This window comes from Brassica napus, chromosome C4 (assembly GCF_020379485.1).
Source record: "Brassica napus cultivar Da-Ae chromosome C4, Da-Ae, whole genome shotgun sequence".
Classification (NCBI taxonomy): Eukaryota; Viridiplantae; Streptophyta; class Magnoliopsida; order Brassicales; family Brassicaceae; genus Brassica; species Brassica napus.
In genome coordinates, this window is record NC_063447.1 from 57017109 (window position 1) to 57040199 (window position 23091).

A 23091-nucleotide genomic window follows, 5' to 3' on the forward strand; every position below is an offset into this window, starting at 1 on the left:
ATCCGAGTCTGATCAGATATATTGCGTACATCGAACATGAACCATGCTGCCATGCATACCAAATAAGCCACGCGCGCCATTTACACTATTACATATGCATAAAATCAATTCTAACTTATCATACAAAAACAAATAGTCCAAAATTTTGAATGAATTGTCATATATATATATATATATATATTTCTTTTTATCATTAATGGGCGATCCCCACTTCAGGCAAAATTTTATACTCCTTCAGTTTCATAATACATGAAGTTTTGATTCTTACACATATTAGGAAATTTATTTTTATTTTTTTTAAATTATTAGAAATAGAATTTAAAATTAATTTATCTAACTATAAACAAAAATAGAAAAAAATACAATTGGCTACATAATTTTTGATAAAGTCAAAGTTATCTAGATATGTGTGAAAACATCATCAGTTGTGAAAGAACAAAAATCACCTAAAACATCATCTATAATGAAACGGAGATAGTATTGTTTGCTACCAATATATAGTTAGATGAAAGTTTGATTTTATCAAAACTATGAGCGTGAAGTCATATCCACACAAAGCATTGTGCTTTGGTTCAAGCTCAGAGCAAACAGGTAATGAATTCAATTCCTTGATTGTTATTAGCTTAGTGATGATATTTATGGGGTCGTTAACTTGACCAATCTTTACAAGATTCAGCATTAAGTCCAATCTTTACAGATAAATCTCGGTGTAAACCTCTGCTGTTCTCTCTTGGCAGTGTATGTGAAATCTTGGCAAGTAAGGGACACAATACATTGGACGAGAGGAGAAGACTATACATGTGAACAATCTTGCTGCATCTTCATGGCTTTTCTGCTTCAATATTGGCTTTTAAAAGGATGAGGGATTACTACCAAAACACATCAAATTGATTTGTCAGTTATAAACCTATTTGCTGGTATTTTTTATCATCGATTCTGACTCTAGACTATATGGAAAAACTGGAAGATGATATAATACAAGTTCTTAGATCAAACTCTGATTAATAGTCTAATAGATGGATAGGTAAAGAATAAATGATAGTTTTGAGAGATGGTCACCAACATACATATACCTCGTATGATAGTCTAAGATCCGGAGACTGATTGATAAACACCGATAACTAATAAAGTAAAACAACTTGCCTACAGATATTGCAGAGATATACTGTTTTGCATGGGATGAATTGCGGGGCAAATCTCCTTTGGCAGAGAAGCATTTTGCTTGCAACTCAAGCAATGCCAAAACCATCTGCCATAGGAGTATTCGCCCAGTAATCCAGCCATACATTGATGACTGATGATTCCTCTTTCTTCACAAACATGCATCTTCAATAGTTTTTAAAATCTTACACAGCTACATCTGAGTTATGTAAACTGGGACTAGCAAAGTGTATATATAGTTGATGAAAGTGCCGGTAACGAATGCATATAGAAGTCATATTCTGTGGCATATCCTATGTTTCATAGAGCATATGTGTCTAGTATAATCCCAAAGACCAACCCCTTCATGCGGTCCTCATGCTTCTGATTCGGACTTTAACATCTCTTCTTTTTTCTTTTACCAGCCTTTTTTCAGTACTGAAATACTTTGCTTTTGTATTGTATTGTATACGAAGTTTTGTGATTCATGATTTTAATAGGTATTGTTCCATAGTATATGCTCTTTACATCAAGGTTTATAAATGCATTACATAGTTCCTTTTTTCATTTGAAGCAATCAAGTAAGAGAGGGGGGAAAGACTAACATTTGGTAGAAAAGCATTACAGGGTGAATCTCTATTGGCAGGGGACTCTGATCACTCAATTTTTTTGTCTTCATTTTCCTCTGCCAAAGGAGATTTGCCTAGCAATTTTTTCCTGCCTTTATTCATTTCCCAAATCTAGTACTTCGATGATTTATGTTAGAGTCGTTGTTAATATTACCATTCATACTGAAACTTTCATATAGATAATGCATGTAAGCAAGTTGTTGACAACAAAAGTTATTGATATAGATAATGCATGTAAGCAAGTTGTCAACAACCTAGTTTTTTTTTTTTTTCATTTAGTGAGGTCTATTATTTTTTTTATCAAGTCATACATTTACATTTTTTTAACAATGTTGTAGTAGACACAACAACTATATTGTCGAAGCATCTACTCTAAACGATCAGCTCCTTTCTTTTAGTTTCAACCTTATCTCTTTTGTGTTTTGAGAAACAACCTTATCTAAGTGTTACAAAAAGAAAGAGAAAAAACCTTATCTCTTTGATAGAGGCTTAGCCAAAGAATGCTCTCAACCCAAAAGAGAATCCGAAAACAAAGTTCAACAGTCAAGTCTAAATGATTAATCTACCGATTTTACAAACTCAATAGAAAATCAGGGCATGCACCTGCGAATAGAACGTCAAATAGGGTCGAAAATAGTAAAAGATCCTTAATATTTTTTGATAGTAAGTTTAGATTCAAATTCATAAATAAATGTATAACAAAAAATTAAAATAACTATATCTAAATTTAATTCTCGTATTTATTAACCACTAAATGTGAAGATAATTTACCAAAAAAGTTGTTTCACATAACCAAATGAAATAAACTAAAAATAATTAGCATTAATACAATTATATCTCTTTGGAAAGTAAATGTCGATATTTGCTCTAATATTTAATATTAATTCAGAAATTTAAATTTTTAATTTGATTAAGTTTAGAAAACTTATATGTATTAGTCTTCTAATAAATACTGAGAGAAAAATATACATATTCTTCACCAAATGCTCTACAAAAAAATCATTACGTATATTTTATATTACAAGGTAAATATAAATCTAACTTTTTTTATAACGATGTTTTGACAAAAAAACACATAAATCATATAATTATAACATAGTTACAGTAATGTTATAGGCAATATAATTTTAAAATTAAAATAATTATCTTAGATGAATTTTGTTTTTTTTAGTTATGAGCAATTGAGCATGCTTTTTATAAAGTTTGAGACGCCCTGCATAAAATATATAGAAATCGAACATGTTTCTAAAATATAGTTATCATAACAAATTGGTTCAAGGATTTTTAGGTATGATTGATTTGTGGAGACGTGATTGCCACTAACTATATATTTGGCCATATTTACAGTTGGAAAAAATTTTCGTGATAAAGTTTGCTAACAAGGAAAAAGAACAAATGGTTAGATACTATCAAAATCAAATATGTGCATCGTCAAATAGCTAATGATCAAGTACAATAGCATGCAAGCTAAGGTTAATTTGTTGTAGATGGATATACTGAATGAATATGCTGCCTGAGGCATAAAACTTTTACCTTTGACTTTTCTAAAGCCAAATCGTAAAATCTATAAAGGTGAAAAAAGAATTGGGTATATACAAATGATGAAATTTTATTGATGTATTCGAATTTATATTCTACAGACTATAATGGGATAATTAATAAAAGTTTTTTTTTTTTTTTTTTTTGAATTTTAAGGAATTCAGGGTTTCCCCAAAGGCTTTCTAGGCCCAAAGGACTAATCCCCCTCCTGGCGCTGACGAGCTCCATGTAATAATGCCCCAGTGGCCCGAGAGAATTGTTTGCAGCGTGAGGCTTCGAACCCGGGCGTATTGGCACCATGGGCACCTCAACCACGAAATTCTAACCACTCGCCCAACTCAGTCGGGTTAATTAATAAAAGTTGGATTCTATATCTTAGTGGTAAACTAGACTTAACTCTTTAAATATTTTAACATACTGAGGATACTAGTACTACAATTGACGAGTTAGTCTCTACTTTTCTTTAATTATTCTTATGGCTGAGTAAAAATTGTCTAACTCTGATCAAGGTGTACTACAATTGACGAGTTAGTCTCTAATTTTCGTGTGATATTTCTAACTTGAAGGTTACTTGACAGAGAGAAGGAGAAACACTTATTTCTCATTTCTCAAAACCTAGCTAGAGTGTTGATTGTTCTAAACATTAAACCTAAAGGAGTTGATAGGTTTCAAACATTAAATTTTTGAAAATACAAGTCGGAAATTAGACAATTTTAAGAAAGAAACATTCTCCTATCATATACCATATATATGTGATTTGGAACGTATATTTCCAAAAGAATCTAATGTTTCAAGTTTAACACTGCCAACAAAATAAAATAAAAAGTTTGTGGGGTTTGAATATAAAAACCTGGAGAGTACAATACCATGGATCTTCCATTTCTAAAAGAATCAGTTTATAGTTAATCTAAATATTAAACTTTTACTAGTTGTCCCTGTCAAACCTTTTGGTAATTCAAAACATTATTTCCTAGAATTAACCATCTTAGTTAATAAATAAAACCCAAACTTCCCCCCCCCCCCCCCCCCCCCCCCCCCCCCCCCCCCCACCCCAATCCCCAGTCCCCACAGACCACAAAACCAAATAGTAACACAAATTCATTCAATTTTTGTAGAAAAATATAAAGGCTCGAAAAGTCTTCTTTTAAAATCTTAAATTCTGGAATGTTAGGTACATGTTTGTCTAGACATGAGATCAGCCTTTGATAATGTGTTAGATTCGGGTTTAATTATGGGCTTCCAACTTAAAACCAATTGGTAATTAGTGGATTGCCCTAACCCTTTTATATATTATTTAATGTCCCTTAGAATTTCCGATGTGAGATATATATCTCTAATACCCCTCCTCGAGATGATGGCTCTTATCGGCCAGAAATCTCAGAACTTTAGGACAGTTATACTCGGTCGAGCGAGTCAATTACGACCTATATATCCGGTCGGGTAGGGTTAATATTAATTAGGGGTTTAACTTATTAGGATCTGGGCTCTGATACCATGTTAGGTTCAGGTTTAATTATGGGCTTCCAACTTAAAACCAATTGGTAATTAGTGGATTGACCCTAACCCTTTATATATTACTTAATGTCCCTTAGAATTCTTGCCAATTGGTTTTAAGTTGGAAGCCCACAATTAAACCCAAATCTAACATGGTATCAGAGCCTAGATCCTAATAAGTTAAACCCCTAATTAATATTAACCCTACCCGACCGGGTATATAGGTCGTAATTGACTCGCTCGACCGAGTATAACTGTCTTAAAAAGTTTCCGAGATTTCTGGCCGATAAGAGCCATCATCTCAAGGAGGGGTATTAAGGGATATGTATCCCACATTGGAAAATCAATAGGATATTAAGTAATATATAAAGGGTTAAGGCCAATCCACTAATTGTCAATTGGTTTTAAGTTGGAAACCCACAATTAAACCTGAATCTAACATAATGCTTTTGCTTATAATGCTTTTTTTTTACTAACACCTATACATAAATAGTTATACAGTTTTAATACGCCATCTTGGTCATTTCCCAATTCGAGTCTATATAGTTTCTTAATGATCCCATTGATTTATTACAAAACCTATTAGATTTTGGGCTGTACGTATTAAAATAGCTTAATATCATAAAGTTATAAATAAATTATCAAGTAAAGTAGAACACAACTCTAGAGACTCAATGCTCTGATGACCGTATAATATGGGGGGAATATTCTTTAATAGATAATTATATATGCGTACGTATGTGAGATTATATTCTAGATCAGAAGGATAGTGCCACTGAATATGCTTCTTGCATGTTATATATAAACACAATACAAACAATTAGTTTAGAGCTGAAAGATATATGGAGAAAGGTGCAAATGCATTACAGGGCAAGATCTCCTTTGGCAGGAAACTATTACTCCATTCTTGCATATGCATTTATGTTTGTGGTAAGCTCTCTGCCAAAGGAGATTTGCCCGGTAATTCTTTTGTGCCAATATTTTATCTAAATTTATTTTGGGTTAACTACATTTTACATTTTTAGTAAAAATGAAGCTCTTGGATCTATAGCTAGTCGAAGTAGACACTAGTTCCTGGATCCATATCATGTTTTGTTATGTTTCAATAACTACTCATAATATATATCTAAAAACATGGCCACAAACAAATATTCTTTTCTTTTCGCGTGGCCATCAATAGATGCAAAGTGATGCATGAAGGTCTTGAATTCATGAAGCAGGTAAGTGAGTAATGTACATTGTTTTTTAAAAAATGTTTGCGAATCTTCTTCTCATGCAGATAAATGACTCATGGAGGCTGGAGATTGCCGATCTCGATGTCAAGTCTCTCGAATAATCTTGATGACACTCTCGACGTCTAGAGTATAGACTTGGATTTTATCAGCCAAGCTAGCTCGCATGCGTGACTGACCCCATATTGCTTATGTTTTCCATCAAATCCATCTAGTAGTTTTGCTAATTAATTGCTCTCTGTATTTCTCACAAAAAAAATCTTGAGTGATTGATTCCATTCTTTGTGACTTTATTAAACACATAATATGTCAACTGTTTAAATGCAAATCCAAAGTCAAAAGTTTTTACTTGATACATAAACAATAAAACAACTAACAACTGTTGACTATAGGCCTGGACATTTCAGATATCGGTTCGGTTCGGTTCGGGTATTTCGGGTTTCGGGTAGTTCGGATTAGAGCTAGAGGATCCATTTAGTACTTGACTTATTTTCGATTCGGTTCGGTTCGGATAGTTTCGGGTTCGGTTCGGTTCGGTTCAGATAGTAAATGTAGGAACCACAAAATATCTGGAAAAAGTTCGGTTCTCATTTGGATCCGGTTCGGGTTCGGATAGTTCGGGTAGTTCAGATAATTTGGATAAAATATCGGTTATTTAGGGTAAAATATCAAATAATTAGGATGATTTAGATAAAAAAATTTGGATATTTCGGATTACTTTGGATATTTCGGATAAAACTATCCGGATAGTTTTGGATACTTTCGGGTAGTTTGGATACTTTATAATAATTTAGTTATTCCCAACTATTTTCAGATACTCTTAATAGAATTTTAAATTAAAAATATAGATTTAGTGATGTTATATGTATATATAATTAATATTTTTATATATTTGGGTACCCGTTCGGTTCTCGGTCTGGTTCCAGTTCGGCTCGGTTATTTCGGATATAAAAATATAAGAACCATTCGGATATTTGAAGGTATTGGTCCGGTTCCGATTTTGGATATTTTGGTTCGGTTTCGGTTCAGTTATTCGGTTACGGTTATTTTGCCCAGGGCTAGTTGACTAGTTTGGTTGACAACAAAGAAAAAAAAAAATCACAAACAACTTGTTTACGTACAAATCTAAAGCCCACTAACAGCCGAACAAAAACAAAACGCGGCCCAATCTGGATCAAAAAGCAAAGCTGAAGTGGCAGACAGAGATTGGTTGAACTATCGTGTCTCGCATCGCCTTGACACGTTTACGCATTAATTCCAAAAAAAAAGAAAAAAATCTGAAATGGAATTTATAAGGTTGGGTGCGACCTTCGTCTTTCGTTGACCATCAAAGCTCTTTTCTCCGTGTGAAGGGCAAGAAAATCATCGAAGCCGTCGGTTTTCGTAAGGTGATCTCTCTTCATAGATCGAAGCTACTCGTTTCTCTCCTCATTATAAATCTCCTTCCGATCTCTGATTCTTTCTCGTACTGATTGTTTTCTTTCTCCATCGTCATTTGTGAGTCTTTCTCATCAGATCTGTGTTTATGCTCCTTTAGATCTGTTTTATTGAACGATCTGTATTGAATTCATGTATGGGTCTGAGGCATTCTCGATAGATCTGGGTTTTTAGATCAGCTGGGTTGAGATAACTTTAGCTCTAGCCTAATAAAGTGTCGATCTTTGTTCTTACCCTCGACTCGTATTGATAGTGGGTTACGAAAAATTGTTCTGATTCATTGATTGTAGTTCGTGTTTGTTAGCATTGATGCATGGAAAAGTTTATAACTTTATGTCAATGCGTGTGGAATTGTATAGTTTTTCATAATTTTCAGAAGCTGACTTCGGTGTTTGAATAAATTTGAATTTTGCATGAAAAGTTTATAACTTTATGTCAATGCGTGTGGAATTGTATAGGTTTCATAATTTTCAGAAGCTGACTTTGGTGTTTGAATAAATTTGAATTTTGCGTTAAAGTGTATAACTTTATGTCAATGCGTGTGGAATTGTATAGGTTTCATAATTTTTCAGAAGCTGACTTTGGTGTTTGAATAAATTTGCATGAAAAAAGTTTATAACTTTATGTCAAATGCATGTGGAATTATATATTTTTTCATAATTTTCAGAAGCTGACTTTGAAATAAGTTTGTGGGTGGTGTTTGAATAAATTTGAATTTTGCATGAAAAGTTTATAACTTTTTGTCAGTGCGTGTGGAATTGTACAGAAGTTGGATCAACGATACTAGAATGGGAGGAGGGTTCAGAGTTTTGCATTTGGTGAGGCCTTTCTTGGCTTTTCTGCCTGAGGTGCAGAGTGCTGACAGGAAGGTGCCTTTCAGAGAGAAGGTTATCTACACTGTCATCTCTCTCTTCATCTTTCTCGTCTGCAGTCAGCTTCCTCTCTATGGAATCCACTCCACCACCGGCGCGGATCCGTTCTACTGGATGCGTGTCATTCTTGCTTCCAACCGTGGGACTGTTATGGAGCTTGGTATTACTCCCATCGTCACGTCTGGGCTCGTGATGCAGCTCTTGGCTGGTTCTAAGATTATTGAGGTTGACAACAATGTCCGTGAAGACCGCGCCCTCTTGTAAGTGTTATTGTTGTTGTTGCTGCTTCTGTGTCTGTGTGAGTTCTTATTCAACTTGCTTTGTAGGAATGGTGCTCAGAAGCTTCTTGGTATTCTGATTGCCATCGGTGAGGCGGTTGCATACGTTCTTTCCGGAATGTATGGCCCCGTTGGTCAACTCGGTGTTGGAAACGCCATCCTCATCATCCTCCAGCTCTTCTTTGCCGGAATCATTGTTATCTGCCTTGACGAGCTTCTTCAGAAAGGATACGGTCTCGGCTCAGGAATCTCCCTTTTCATCGCCACCAACATCTGTGAGAGCATTATCTGGAAGGCGTTTAGCCCAACCACCATCAACACCGGCCGTGGAGCTGAGTTTGAAGGCGCTGTTATCGCATTGTTCCATATGCTGATAACTAAGTCCAACAAGGTTGCAGCTCTCCGCCAAGCATTCTACCGTCAGAACCTTCCAAACGTTACGAACTTGCTAGCCACAGTCTTGATCTTCTTGATTGTGATCTACTTCCAAGGGTTCCGTGTGGTTTTGCCTGTGAGATCAAAGAATGCCCGTGGGCAACAGGGTTCTTACCCAATCAAGCTGTTCTACACCTCTAACATGCCCATCATTCTTCAATCCGCTCTAGTCTCAAACCTTTACTTCATCTCCCAGGTAACATACATTTCCTTACAGTGAATCATCTCCACAATAACATAATGCTAATGTTGAATCTCTTCTTGTTGAACAGCTTCTATACAGGAAGTTCAGTGGAAACTTCTTTGTAAACCTTTTGGGACAATGGAAAGAATCTGAGTACAGTGGGCAGTCTATTCCAGTTAGTGGTCTGGCTTACCTCATCACAGCTCCAGCAAGGTAATGCAAAGTATCTGTTTTAATCCATCAGAATGTTATATGCAGCAACCAGTTCGTTGAATATATGTTACTTAAATGGTTGCAGCTTCTCGGACATGGCAGCTCACCCGTTCCATGCTCTGTTCTACATCGTCTTCATGCTCACTGCTTGTGCTCTTTTCTCAAAGACATGGATTGAGGTCTCCGGATCTTCTGCTAGGGACGTAGCTAAGCAGCTTAAGGTAATAAAAATCATAACTGCTCTCTCAGTACATCACATGAGTTCTTACATGGTGTGTTTGGGTATTTGATATTGTAAACTCCATGTGTGACAGGAACAACAAATGGTGATGCCAGGACACAGAGAGTCAAACTTGCAGAAGGAGCTGAACAGGTACATCCCAACAGCAGCAGCTTTCGGAGGAGTTTGCATCGGTGCATTGACCGTTCTGGCTGATTTCATGGGAGCCATTGGGTCAGGGACTGGAATCCTCTTGGCGGTCACAATCATATATCAGTATTTCGAGACCTTTGAGAAGGAGAAAGCAAGTGAACTCGGCTTCTTTGGGTTCTAAGTTAGCTACAAAGTTGTAAAACTTTGCTTAGGCAAAAGCAGAGAAGGCACGCTAGCTTCTGATGTGCCAACCTCAAAGGGTTCTAACACAGTTTGGGGTAGTCCTTTCTTGTTGTTTAAACAAAATTTTTACTTGTAGTTTTTCTTTTCTTTTAAATACAGTTTATGTTTTTTTGTTGCTTTTATTAAATGTCAAAACCTTTTGGTGATAGACGCTTTTCTAAAGAATGTTTCTAGAAGTTCATTACCAAATAAACAATTTACATATTTGAGTTCAAAGCAATATATTTCTTGTAGCCAGTGTGAGAAAGAAAAGCCATCAACGATGTTAAGAGGTGGTGGAACTGAAGCTAAGCAGAAAAACCTCAACTGTGGAAGAAGCAGTAGAAACTACAGTGATGGTTTTGTTACAAGGATAAGTGATGTCAACCACAAGCTAATGCAAGATAATAGTTATGATACGTGACATGCGTATACTTTGACTTGTGAATTCATGGTCTCTACTCTTTCATAGGATCTAACTAACCTCCTACAGTAAAGACAGAAAGTCTTCCAACGAGAATTTGAGCTTTGCCAAACGCGTTTTAAATCCCTTCTTATTAAGTTTTTTTTCTTCCTCTAACTAATTTCTTGTCTGAAAGTTTTGGTGACTAACACATGTACCATACATATATCTCTGTTTATGTGGATCATTTTATTTGACTTGAAAACTAGTTAAACAGAAAGCTATACAAGGTGGAGCACAAAGGCAAAAAGTTAAAAAGACACGAGAACTGTTGCTTCTTACTTTAGTTTTAGTTGCACTGATCCAAATTAGAGTTTGCCTGTTCCTTAAGTTAACACAAAATGGTAAATACACTCAACAGTTAGAAATCAAATAAACAATAATCGGTTAATCATGTTTATAGCCACCCAAGCTAGTTTTGACACCAATCAAATAACAACACTAACTCGATTATCTAAAATCCCAACTACCAGCAAATAGAGAGGATGGTCATTTAGATCCGTATGGTACTACATGCTTACACTTTGACTTCTATTCCACCATTCATGGTCTCCATACTCTATTGTAGAGAGAAGATCTAGGGAACTTTCCTTTTTTTTAACGGACTATCATACATACTAAATCATTTTCTTAATGTATATTTTACAATTAAAAAGATGAATCACTATTCAGTAAAAAAAATTTATAAATAGCTAAATCACATTAACATGAATCCCAAACCATCTCTTACCACTTTCTCCAATACAATCACTCTTGTTCATTGATGTTCTTACCCAAACACACATCTTAACGTGGAAAAAAAAAAGAAAGACTCAGACAAAGCTAACTGTCTTTTGTTTCATTTCGTTGTCACATGGCCACTGATTCAGCAATGTTCGCATCCTCACGTCGGAGGCAATCTCCGTCGCTGGAGGCGTTTCTATCACCGGTTGATCTCTCCGACGTCCCTCTCCTTCGAACACTATCTTCCACCTCATCAGAGATCGTCTCGTGCTTCAGCAACGCACGTTTCTCCTTCCAACGTAGAAACACCCGTTCCCTGATACGTAAAGTCCAAGTCATCGCCGTCTTGCTCCAACACCTCGCACCCGAGTCAAGCTTGGATCCCACGGCGGTGCTCTGCTTCAAGGAGCTCTATCTCCTCCTCCACCACTCGAAGTTCCTCCTCCGCTACTGCGCTCACTCCTCTAAGCTATGGCTCTTGCTGCAAAGCCCCTCGCTCTCGAGCTTCTTCCACGATCTGAGCAAAGACTATTCGACCCTCTTAGATGTCCTCCTCCCCGCTGAGAGTCTCTGCCTAAACGACGACATTAGAGAGCAAGTCCAGCTCTTGCACATGCAGCACTACGTTGACGATAACAACGACGAGACGCTGCGTAACAGACTCTATTCGTTTCTCGACGAGTTCGAGAACGGGAGTGTACCAAACTCGGAAGAGCTAAGCTTCTTCTTCTTCGAGAAACTCGGGATTAAAGATCCAACAAGTTACAGAGATGAGATCGAGTTTCTTGAAGAAAAGATCAAAACCTACGGTTGTGACTTGGAGCCTACGAGGTCGGTGATCAACGGGTTTGTAGATATCACACGGTACGTTATGTTTCTCTTATTCAAGATAGAAGATAGTAACGAGATTAAGAAACAGAGGAAAGGTTTGATCTCTGAGGAGATTGAGAACACGTTTACAACGCTTCCAAAGGATTTCATCTGCTCCATCTCTCTCAACATCATGAACGATCCTGTTGTGATCGTCTCCACCGGACAGACTTACGACCGAAGCTCCATCGCTAGGTGGATTCATCAAGAAGGTCGCTCTACTTGTCCCAAAACAGGACAGAAGCTCGTGGACTTGAGTTTCGTTCCCAATCTAGCTTTGAGACACTTGACAACGCTTTGGTGCCAAGTAAACGGTTTGTCTCATGACTCACCACCACCTAAAGAGTCTCTCCCTAAGGTGTTTCAAACAAGAGCTTCGACGGAAGCAAACAAAGCAGCTATATCGATTCTCGTACAGAACCTAGCACACGGCTCAGAGTTGGCTGCAGGAGAGATCCGTGTTCTCACTAGAACAGTAACGGAAACGCGTACGTTGATCGTGGAAGCAGGTGCGATCCCGTATCTGCATAGTCTTCTCAAATCCCAAAACGCTGTTGCGCAGGAGAACGCAGTCGCATCGATCTTTAACTTGTCTATCGACGAAGCAAACAGGAGTCTGATCATGGAAGAACACGACTGTCTCGAGTCGATAATGAGCGTTCTAGTCTCCGGTCTTACGATGAGAGCTAAGGAGATAGCAGCAGCCGCGTTGTACACTCTTTCCAGCGTACATGATTACAAGAAAACGATAGCAAACGCTGATGGCTGCATCGAGTCGCTTGCATTGGTGCTGCGAAACGGAACCGTGAGAGGGAAGAAAGATGCTGTCTACGCTTTGTATAGCTTATGGTTGCATCCGGATAACTGCAGCTTGGTGGTAAAAAGGGGAGGAGTGTCTGCTCTGGTTGGAGCTTTAGGGGAAGAGTCTGTGGCGGAGAAAGTTGCGTGTGTGTTGGGTGTGATGGCAACTCAAGCTTTGGGAGCAGAGAGTATAGGGAGAGAGGAATCAGTTGTGACGGGGCTCATGGAGCTGATGAGATGTGGAAGACCTAGAGGCAAAGAAAAAGCTATTGCGACACTGTTACAACTCTGCACACTAGGTGGAGCGGTTGTGAAGGAGAAGGTTGTGAAAACACCGGCTCTTGCGGTCTTGACGCGTAAGCTTTTGCTAACGGGTACAGACCGAGCTAAGAGGAAAGCGGTTTCACTCTCTAAGGTATGCAAGGGGTGCGACCAAAACACACAGAGATAGACGGTCTTGTAATAGAGAAGGGAATTATAGAACCGTTCTTGTGATCTCTATATTTATGCATGTCTTAAAAAAGTGTGTTAAGGGAGACAGCAGGATAAACCTTTATACATGTTATTGTATGATTATGAGCTGTTAACAACATCTCTCTCTGCACTATGAGCGTTTACTCAATCAGAACTGAATCCTCAAAAAGTTGAAACTGTTAAAAAAAAAAAAAATTATACAAGGTGGAGCACAGAAGCAAAGCTACAACAGTGATGGGAACCCTTTTTTTTTTTTGATTTTTAGTTGCATTGATCAAGATTAGAGTTTGCTTGTTTTCCCTAAGTTAACAAAAGATGATAAATACACTCACAGAGACATGGTGGAGATCCGTTTTTTTTTTTCCTCTCTCCCTACCCAACAACTTAAATAACGGATAACCTGTATAACCGGTTATCAGCTTTATAGTACATGCCAAGCATGAGGCCTGAGCGGGACTGAAACCACCTCCTAGTAAGAGTTTTGCCATAGGTGCTGCTGCGGTGTTTGCTTTGAAGGCTGGCCTTGCGAGCCACCTTCCCTTGGGTTTCGCTGTTGGTGCTCCATTGACATTCCGGTTTGCGACTGATAGTAGTTTGGGTAACCGAGGGAACCATATTGCTGCTGCGCCTGTTGCTGAGCTTGTCGTAGTTGCTGAGCTTGCTGTTGTGCTTGAAGGTTGTAGTACGCATTGCTCTGGACACCGGACATTGTTTGAGAACCAGGTCCATGAAGCCATACAGGCGAGTTTTCGTTCTGAGATCAAACGATTAAGGTCAAAACAAAGACCTTTACATCTTCCCATGCAAGTGGCAAAATGAGAAACATACCTGCTGCTGTTGTTGTTGTTGTTGCTGCTGAAGTGACAATAGATGGCTGTTCTGTTTGTATTGTAGACTCATAACGTCTTCATAACTAAGTGTCGCACCAGTAGGAGCAGCCTGTTGCTGTTGTTGTTGGTTAAGAGAGAAGTTTCCGGCTCCGACATTGCTTGAATTCCCGAATCCATATGGGGAGGAGATGGGGGCTGACTGAGGCAAACTACCGGGGGAAATGTTGTTTTTGTACTGCGGAAGCAAAGCGGCCGGTGACTGGTGGTATGAGCTATTACCAGAAAATGCTTGCTGGAAAGCAGATGGCATGTATGGGTAGCCCTGAGGCATCAAAGGGTAACTGATCATGTTGGCAAAGTGAGTTAGAGGCACAGTATGCTGAGAATATGGATGCATTGGAAGCTGTTGAGGTCCTTGAGGAAGAGCTGGTCCAGTGGCAATATTGGCACCGGGTAAGTTCTGCTGCTGGCTTGGCTGCGTTGTTTGAGTACCACCACCATCTCTGAGCGCCTGCGTGTAAGAAAATATAACCAAAACACTGTAAATAAAAAATATCCTAAATAATATTGATGGACTAACCAGACATTGAAGCATGAAAGACAATAGAGCTTCCAGCGTTCTATAGAAATACAAAGATATACTGTTTGATTAAAAGAAGCGTTTTAGTCTACAGGAAAGGGGATCACCTCTGGCATAGAAATGCTTTGGTCATTTAGTGAGTAATCGTTGCTTCTTGATGGCATAGACTGTCCCCCTGGGAAAGTTGAGTACTGAAGCTCAAGCTCCCTCGCACATTGTGCTGTTTGTCCCAACAGTGTGTTTGGAGTAGCGTTTGAATACCCTTGCTGAAAACAATGATGTCAACAAAGAATTATAAGGATATCATTAACATCAAACAAAACTATCTTTTGGATGATTTGAACAGCAATCCATATTAATATATCTTTAAAATATATACGCTGTGAAAGCTTGGGCACTTGGTCGTAATTTATACGTATCTTACCATCACGTCTGTTAACGAAGCAATCTGATTCTGCATGCTTGTCTGCGAGGCATCAAATGCAGTATTCGTCTGCTGCTTGGCATTTTCATATGCATACTCTTGATCAGATTGAGCAAACGAGTACTGGTTCTGCGGATGAGCAGTTTCGGGGTTTTCTGGCAACAAAACCTCTTGCTGAGGTTCTGCAGAATCATCATAATTTTCTCCGGTAGACGCATGGACCATATTTCCGTGGGACGTGCTTCCTAGTTGTTCATCTCCATAGAACTCGTTATTTCTGTGGAGAAGAGACGATCAACAAATGGTGAGTACATATGAAAAGAGCCCAGAAACTACTTAGAAAAGGAAAATCAGCAGTAAGGGGATACCTAGCATCAGCACGTTCAAACTGTGGGGCTACGTCAGATGCTTCTTCTAAGTTGTTGTTCAAAGGTCTCGATCCAAAGCTTCCAAAGCTTAACTGTGAGCACTCTTCTGAATAGATTAGCAGATGGTCTGGAATTAAGACAGCAGGTCTATTCTCCTCATGAGAGGAGTATTTATCATGGTTCTCTATGCTTAATTCTTGAAGGTTGGCAGCAACAGACGAGACATTATCTTCATCTGCAAAAGAATATTGTCACGCGGTGTTAGACAACATCAAGAGCAAAAAAAAAGATTCAAGTCTAACATGCTGCAGATTTCCCGAAAATGTTTGTTTCTATATTTCTAGAACTTCAGAAAATGAGCATCATTCTCCCACCAAAAGTAAGAGAATGAACACAGAAGTGAAAAAATAAAGTTAAGCATAAACCAATACAGGAGATGCTTCATTAGTCTACCTGACTTCCAAATTAGAAACCAAAAGACTTTACACAAGCTTTTTTAAATTCCTCCAGCAGCTAATATGATCAAGTTGCAGAGACACAGGGATTCATGTCACAGTATCAGTGAGGTGTGTGAAATTTCATCAAAAGAAAATTCAATCAAGCATCTGCCAAATTATGTGCCATTATGATCTAAATAGTGTGGAACAACTCCACCAGCGACAGTGTTGTCAATAAAGCATACATCAATTATTTTCTAAACATGTTGGAAACGCTTATACAAAGTAAAATTCGTACCTTTCTGGTGCTCAACAGGATGGCTCTGCGTTTGGGGTTCGTATGGATTATCATCAAACTCAGATGACACTTCAGATTCATCATCTTCTGGAACAACGACAGTGTCAGCCTGTACATGATCTCTTCCAAGATTTCCAAAGGGACCATTTTCTGCTAAATGTGCATCTTCCAAGTGGCCCTTAAGTTGTTGATCCCCTCCGCTGGATTGGAAATCAGCTGGACCATTACATATCACTGGCTCAGTTGGTGCCGCTGACACAGAAGAGGTGCTGGCAGCCATTGGCTTCTCAATTGAGGGCCATTGATCTTTTACAGTTTCATGCTCCTGATTTACCGCAGTAACAATTTTCTGAGAGTTGGTTGTCTTGGTATGAGGTCTACCCATCTTCACAATGTCAGCCATAGACCTCTGACCTGCAGCTCCAAACCATGCAGGTTGCTGTACCGAAACAGGCTGTGATGATGATATTCCACCACCCGAGCTAACGGTTGACGTTTTACTGTCCACGGCAACAGAATCACTGCATAATATATACAACATACATGAGAAACCTGCGACTCAAATGTAGAGATGAAAAAAACTATAATTCCTGACACCTCTCAAGTTTCAACAGATGTAAAAACATTAAACCATGACGACAACTACATAGAAACTATATATCCAAGTACATAACACGTTTTCTATGTTATAAATTTCATTGTTTCTAGTGAATCAGACAAGAATTGTACATGGAAGATTGCATAGCATCAGCATACAACTTTCAACATCAAGAAAGAAAACTATTCCATCCTGATGGAACAATAACATATTCTGTTCTTCTAGCACACAGCCATAGGCCACCTAAATACTTCAAGCCATTTACATCTGAAACCAATTAAAGCTCTGTTCATAAGTGTAGACACTTTTGTATGAAAAACTTAACAATTAAAGGACTGGTCATCAAACCACTCTAAAACATAACCTACATATGGTCTGTCAGAAAGCCTACTAACTAAATCCTACCAATTGAATCATTGCAATATGGGTTGATATCCATTATCAGTTGTTCATCTTAGAAACTAATCACAGAATGAAAACCAGTTTATAGACTTTGCTCTCTTCGTTTAAACCAGTCTATTATCCTATGTTCTTTATTTGCACATCTTGTGTCGCGGTTTCTTCCAGTTAGAGAAGGTCTTGTTTTTTCATTACGCTAATTGCAACACGGAGCTATTCATACAAGAAAGATGAAGTGAGCACTGAAGGGAAAACCTGTGTGGTATCTGCTGGTGGCTCGATACTCCAGACGTAGAAGAAAAAGAACCTCCATACGCCTGCTTCTCGCTCTCTCTCCTGTTCGTAGTATTTCCCTGGAAACTTCCCGACTCTGAACCAAAAAAAAGATCATGTGAATACGGATTCAAAGAAGTTATCCAACCTAGTATCCTAAAGCCAAAAAGCAGTGTATATACCACTAGAGTTGAAGGAGGAAGCTCCAGTTCGTCGAGGTCCAGCATACCGATCAGAACCACCTCTAGTCCCACGGTTGTAATTGTTACTGTAGCCTCGTGGCCGCGAGTCCTGTATATCCCTAACCTGAAACAGTAAATCATTATGTTAGAACAAGATGAATTAAAGACTAACCGAAACCAAAACAACATCTAGGATCAAGTATCATATGAGAAAAGTTATAAATACAGAAAGGCACTGAGATTAATCATAGGAAACACATAAAGTGAGAGACTTAAGTAAACAATCTGAACATAGTTTGTGTTAAGGAGATGACATCAATCCAAAGTGTAGAAAAAAGGACTTCAAAAGCAGACAAGAACATAAGATCTTACCTCTTTCTTCTTATCCTTTTTGCTCTTGACCTCGTGAAAAGGATCTGAACAATTCAAGAAACAAGAATCAGTATCATGAAAAAGATTATTAGCTACCTCTAACGGCATCCTCTAAGCTCAAGGAGAAGGGCAAAAATGCTGAAAGGTCGATACTTTCGAATGTCTAATCTATGTTAGGAAAAAAAGGAGAGACCTTGGGAGAGGAGGCGATTGACGGCTTCGTTAGGATCCATGTTACAGTCTTTGAGGACGGCGTAGATCTCCGCCTCGGGGCAGTTCACAATCTCTTTCAAGCTCTGTACCATCTTCCTCGACCCAGACGGGATATCTGAAACCCCGTTATAGCTTTTCTTTCCTCCGCCACCACCACCGATGATCTTTACGCCGCTCATCTTCTCCGTCGTTAGCTCTCTCTTTCTCTCTCTCGTTGAATCAGATCTGAATAAAACAAACTCGCGAAGTAATGAAGAAGAAGAGGAAGCAGCAAGGAGGAGTTTTTATATCTGTCCAAAAAGAAACCCTCTCTCTCTCCTCTATGATTCTTTTTTACTTATTTTATTTTTTTGGGTTAATAGACCATCATTAATTAGAGTTATCCACTCGAATAATCAAAATCCAAATGTTTATCCACTATAGTCTTGAAATCACATATAGTTTTTTTTCCTTTATTTAGCATATTTTTTTTCTTATGTGTCACAACAGAAATAGCTGATTATATTTTGAGATTTTTTACTAAAAAAATGTTTGTTTAATTTTGTTTTCTATTAAAAATCTTAATATTATATTCCATATATATAAAAATGCAAATCTATAACTCTAAGATTACTCTAATATATTCATATATAATTAGCATTTCGTTTTGTTCTTAATTTAGCATAAAGTTGTTTTTCCTGTGTAACTAATTAATTACAAAAGTGTATTGTAATTTGGAGGATTTTTTAATTTAAGTTTGAATTTTAAGTATTAAAAATCTTCATATTTAATTCCATAAATATATATGAACAAATATATAAATCTAAGATTGCTCTAGTCTCTATTCATATAAAGTTTTCAGTAACAAAGCAATTGCAGTTTCTTTGGGGGATGAATATTACAAATACTCAATATTTATTACCATATCCAATATTTAAAATAGTTTAATGTTACCTTTTCATTAATATTTATCTAGAAGGCACATTACTATATACGCTGTTAAACAAACCTCACTGCTAAAGTAAGAAGATTAAGGAACATGGGCCTTATCAGCAACTAAGAACACAAATTCGACAAAGGCCCATGTTAAAATGTAAAGTCGCTGTGTTTGTCTTTGTGAAACCCTAGACTTGAGTAGTTTTGTGTGACCTGGCTATATATATATATATAACGGCGAGAATTGTCTTCAAAACCAATCAACACTCGTCGTCAGTTATGTCTTCTCTAGTTATGTCTCAATGGTCTTCTTGTGTCTTGTTATTCTGTTGCTATGTTATTTTTTAATGTTCTTGATGGTGGTTGGTGGAAAGTGATGATATGTAATTGTCGCCCCAGTCTTATTTGCATTCATTACGATGGATGCAACATGGTGATTGACTTTTCAGTATCTGATTTCATCGATAGTTTTCTTGATCCAATAGTTTCAAAGTACCAAGATTTGGTTTTTGTATCTTAGAAGAAGAGGAATGAGGATAATTATCCAACGTCTATTAGTTCTGAACAATAGTGTTGAACCAAAGACATGCACTACCATCTGACCTCTTCTTTACCAATGTTTGTTTTGTGTTGTATTGATGAATGCCTTTGGTATCTGATGTCCAAAGTTTATAAAAAGTAGTTGGACATTTCGTAATTCAAGGCGTAGATTGAATAATAAAACAGGTTTTGCGACACTGATTGCTTTCTCCAAATAAGCTTTCTGTTACTGTACCCCTGTTTATATCTTCCCACTTATGTATGTATCTGTTTGTTGTTTTGTTTTTTCCTAAGTTTTAATTTTGGTGTGCCTTCTTGATATCATAAGAACCCTGACAAAAGCGGAAGTCCCAAGAACAAGAGACTCTATTACAATAGTCCCAAAAAGAAAATCTATTCAGAGAAGATATGTCCCTGGACGGCAATAAGTAGATGTTTTCAAGTAAACACGGCTAAACTCTTTTAGTTAAAGTCTTGAAAGACGAAGGAAACAATGGTCTGCTTTCTCTTTCTGCAGAGTTATGAAGAAAGGAGTCTCGAGTTTGAGATTGATGTACTAAATTGATCATGGAAGCTGAAAAACCCTATGAAGATTGTCTTGGCTTCTTAAAGCAGTTTGGTGTTTTCGTCTACAGAGGAGAAGCCCTAGTAAAGTTAGTTTTATCGCACATGTATCTTGATGACTGAATTGTATTACTCATTGTTCTTTATTAAAAAGAAAAGAAAATTTATCATCTATTTCTTCATTCTACAGAATGATAATCATCTCTTTATTTAATCATTATTCACAGAAGCTTCTTCAGCTTTTCGATTATACTTTCATGCTTGTGCTACAAGTTATTTGGCAACTTTAGATCAAGGACTGATAACAAAGTCTGTTGACATTACTTTTGCACTTGCCAGTTCAGGTGTGTAAACTTTTGTTCTCCTCTACTTGTCTTCTTAAAAGCATGTACTCGTTCCTCCTGACTTTAACATGTTGTCATATCTACTTGCTAGATTCATTCATAAAACATGTGCCCTCATCTGTTGAACAAGTCATTAGCTGGTCTCGATAAGAACACTACTGATCAACTGTTCTCAATCATCGGAGATTCACCAATATCTTGTTCTACTTACATCGTAATCTTAGCCTTGTATTTCTTCTCCCACTTGCACTGCTTTTTTATGGGATTTAGGAATCGTCACAGCTTCAGCTGATTGCTCTATTCTAGCTACCGATGTGGAGACTGGTGCTAGCGTTGCACATCTTGAGCATGCTCACGAGTAAATTATATTCCTCCGTTATTGAAAAATTGATACACTTTCTGGTAATTATTTAGTGACTGAATATATTATTCACATTGGTCTTGTAGGGATGCTGTTAATACTTTGATAACCGTTACCGAGACAACAATCGCTTCAGGGGATGATCAAGGCTGTGTTAAGGTCTGTGCAGTTATACTTCTCTTTCGTCTTTAATCATTATTGAGAAATTTAAAGCTATATAATACAGTTTACAAATTGGTATCAGTGAAATTATTTATATTCTCTAGTGAAATTATGTACTCTCACGAGTTTAATGTCCACGAGGTTTGGATTTTTTTTTGTAGTCATCTTGATTCAGTGAATCTAGTTTCTTTTTTGATCTTTCACTTATGTATTCTATTGCTGGAATCTTTTGATTGTGTTTAGTGGAGATGGGACACTATCTGTATGTAATCTCAGAACAGGCAAAGTCCAATCTCAGTCTGAGTTTTCTGAAGACGAACTTCTTTCTGTTGTTATTATGAAGGTAAAAATCATCTCAAGCTCTTGGATACTTATCTAATGTTTGTTATTGTTTCCTCTTACCTGATTGATTTTCAGAATGGCCGTAAAGTTATCTGTGGAACTCAAAATGGTATCCTTGTATTCATGGGGATTTTTCAAAGATTGTAGGTATGCCATATATCTTCAACACTGACTATGTTAATGGCTTTAGGCATTATTAATGTGTCTTTTTCGCTATCTGTAGTGATCGTTTTGTTGATCTATCTCCAAATTCAGTTGATGTCCTTTTAGAGGTGAGATGAAATTTGTTTTTTTTTTCTTGTTAAGCATGTGGTTACTATAACATTCGTGGACTATTGACTAATGGAAGTCTTGCGGATTAATGATGTAGCTTGATGAGGATAGAGTTATCACTGGATGTGATAATGGAATAATCAGGTAATAGAAAGAAGAACTCTTCTTCCATAGAGAGAGGCTCTTTGTTGTTTATGTTCACTTCATTCATTCAATCAAAGTTTATTTGCATTTTTTTTCTACAGCCTCGTTGGAATACTACCCAACAGAATCATACAGCCAATTGGGTCTCACGAGTTCCCTATTGAAGATCTCGCGGTATATTTGCTGATCTTTGTTAGCTTTTGTCTAGAATGAGTTTCTAACTTTTTTGGTGTGGAATCTCTCTTGTAGCTCTCTCGCATGATAACAAGTTTCTTGGTAGCACAGCTCATGACAGTATGCTCAAGGTATCTCTGTCAGTAGTAAATAGTTACACAAATGGATCCCTGATTTACTTTTTTTGTGGTGTTACTCGTGATGAAGTTGTGGGACTTAGAAGAAATTATAGAAGGTTCTAATGGAAACGCATCGGGAGGAGCTGCAGGAGAAAGTGACAGCGACAACGAGGAGATGGACCTTGACAATGATCCCAAGCCTTCCAGAGCTACTTTCTGGAACATTTTGAAACATTTTTTTCTTGAGATAAGTAAAGGTACCAACCAACATTTGAAACATCTCATCTCTGAGTTATTAATTGTTTGCTTTGTACAGGTACCAAGAGGAAAACAAAAAGTAAACCAACTCCTGTGGACACTAAAACTAGTTTCTTCGCAGACAGTTTCATACTCATCTTATTTTTTATTCCGACAGTTTTGTTAAGCTACATTTATATATTTATTTATCAAAGTTTTACCACTACGATTTTTTGTTCATCATTCAACAATAGTCTTCCACTTCTCTTGGTCCGCTGAGAATCCTCTGGTGCAGACCTTTCCATAAACACGTTCCTCTGAATCTAACCACTCAGGTGCACTGTCAAGCCTTTATGGCCAACTTGCTGCTCCTCGCTTGGATGAATCTTATGCATACATTCCTCAAGTGGAACATTCCTAAACCGTATATTTAACATATGAGCATCCTTTTGGTTTGGATTGTTCTTGTTCGATCTGGATAAAATTATACGAGAATTAAACCATTTTTTATGCTTTCTCTGCATCACTCATCATCATCATCTTGACTTGTTCAAAACAAACAG

The 23091-nt window shown here is 37.4% G+C and overlaps 3 protein-coding genes, 2 non-coding genes and 1 pseudogene across 10 annotated transcripts; 5 read left to right on the forward strand and 1 right to left on the reverse strand.

The window, feature by feature from the left end:
* Positions 1 to 7275: 7275 nt before the first annotated feature.
* On the forward strand, positions 7276 to 10217 carry LOC106423080 (protein transport protein Sec61 subunit alpha-like). 6 transcript variants are annotated; one of them, XM_013863864.3, is made up of 6 exons: positions 7276 to 7422; positions 8238 to 8603; positions 8670 to 9252; positions 9329 to 9453; positions 9539 to 9674; positions 9768 to 10217. In XM_013863864.3, exons 2-6 carry the CDS (start codon positions 8260 to 8262, stop codon positions 10005 to 10007), a joined length of 1428 nt encoding a protein of 475 aa, XP_013719318.2. In that variant the 5' UTR covers positions 7276 to 7422; positions 8238 to 8259; the 3' UTR covers positions 10008 to 10217. The 6 variants fall into 6 exon arrangements, with proteins under 6 accessions (XP_013719318.2, XP_013719316.2, XP_013719319.2 ...); XM_013863862.3 differs by having other exon boundaries at positions 7328 to 7422; positions 8241 to 8603; XM_013863865.3 differs by having other exon boundaries at positions 7337 to 7531.
* A 203-nt stretch (positions 10218 to 10420) lies between these two features.
* Positions 10421 to 13478, forward strand: LOC106423079 (U-box domain-containing protein 17-like). Its single transcript, XM_048754997.1, has one exon. The coding sequence runs from the start codon at positions 11365 to 11367 to the stop codon at positions 13354 to 13356; it is 1992 nt and encodes a 663-aa protein (XP_048610954.1). The 5' UTR covers positions 10421 to 11364; the 3' UTR covers positions 13357 to 13478.
* A 133-nt stretch (positions 13479 to 13611) lies between these two features.
* On the reverse strand, positions 13612 to 18671 carry LOC106432791 (RNA polymerase II degradation factor 1). The gene is made up of 10 exons (XM_013873636.3): positions 18334 to 18671; positions 18141 to 18184; positions 17769 to 17892; positions 17569 to 17683; positions 16317 to 16837; positions 15582 to 15816; positions 15214 to 15490; positions 14897 to 15055; positions 14208 to 14720; positions 13612 to 14133 (listed from the first exon to the last, which is right to left on the reverse strand). Exons 1-10 carry the CDS (start codon positions 18530 to 18532, stop codon positions 13849 to 13851), a joined length of 2472 nt encoding a protein of 823 aa, XP_013729090.1. The 5' UTR covers positions 18533 to 18671; the 3' UTR covers positions 13612 to 13848.
* Positions 18672 to 19637: 966 nt separating this feature from the next.
* On the forward strand, positions 19638 to 19727 carry LOC125586793. Its single transcript, XR_007323321.1, has one exon. It is a non-coding gene; the product is annotated as a small nucleolar RNA U31b (small nucleolar RNA).
* Positions 19728 to 19791: 64 nt separating this feature from the next.
* LOC125586753 lies at positions 19792 to 19876 on the forward strand. The gene has a single exon (XR_007323288.1). It is a non-coding gene; the product is annotated as a small nucleolar RNA Z195/SNORD33/SNORD32 family (small nucleolar RNA).
* Positions 19877 to 20375: 499 nt separating this feature from the next.
* LOC106432768 lies at positions 20376 to 22598 on the forward strand (annotated as a pseudogene).
* The last annotated feature ends 493 nt before the right edge of the window (positions 22599 to 23091 follow it).

What these genes read in the sequence shown, in the direction of transcription:
- LOC106423080 (XM_013863864.3), top strand. Translation starts at nt 8,260, where the DNA reads ATGGGAGGAGGGTTCAGAGTTTTGCATTTGGTGAGGCCTTTCTTGGCT. An exon ending in ACCTTTACTTCATCTCCCAG is followed by an intron (nt 9,253 to 9,328) that starts GTAACATACATT and finishes CTTGTTGAACAG; the next exon opens with CTTCTATACAGGAAGTTCAG. An exon ending in CTCATCACAGCTCCAGCAAG is followed by an intron (nt 9,454 to 9,538) that starts GTAATGCAAAGT and finishes AAATGGTTGCAG; the next exon opens with CTTCTCGGACATGGCAGCTC.
- LOC106423079 (XM_048754997.1), top strand. Translation starts at nt 11,365, where the DNA reads ATGGCCACTGATTCAGCAATGTTCGCATCCTCACGTCGGAGGCAATCT.
- LOC106432791 (XM_013873636.3), bottom strand. Translation starts at nt 18,532, where the DNA reads ATGAGCGGCGTAAAGATCATCGGTGGTGGTGGCGGAGGAAAGAAAAGC. An exon ending in TTCCTCCTTCAACTCTAGTG is followed by an intron (nt 17,684 to 17,768) that starts GTATATACACTG and finishes TTTTTGGTTCAG; the next exon opens with AGTCGGGAAGTTTCCAGGGA. An exon ending in AAAGCATTTCTATGCCAGAG is followed by an intron (nt 14,721 to 14,896) that starts GTGATCCCCTTT and finishes TCTTACACGCAG; the next exon opens with GCGCTCAGAGATGGTGGTGG.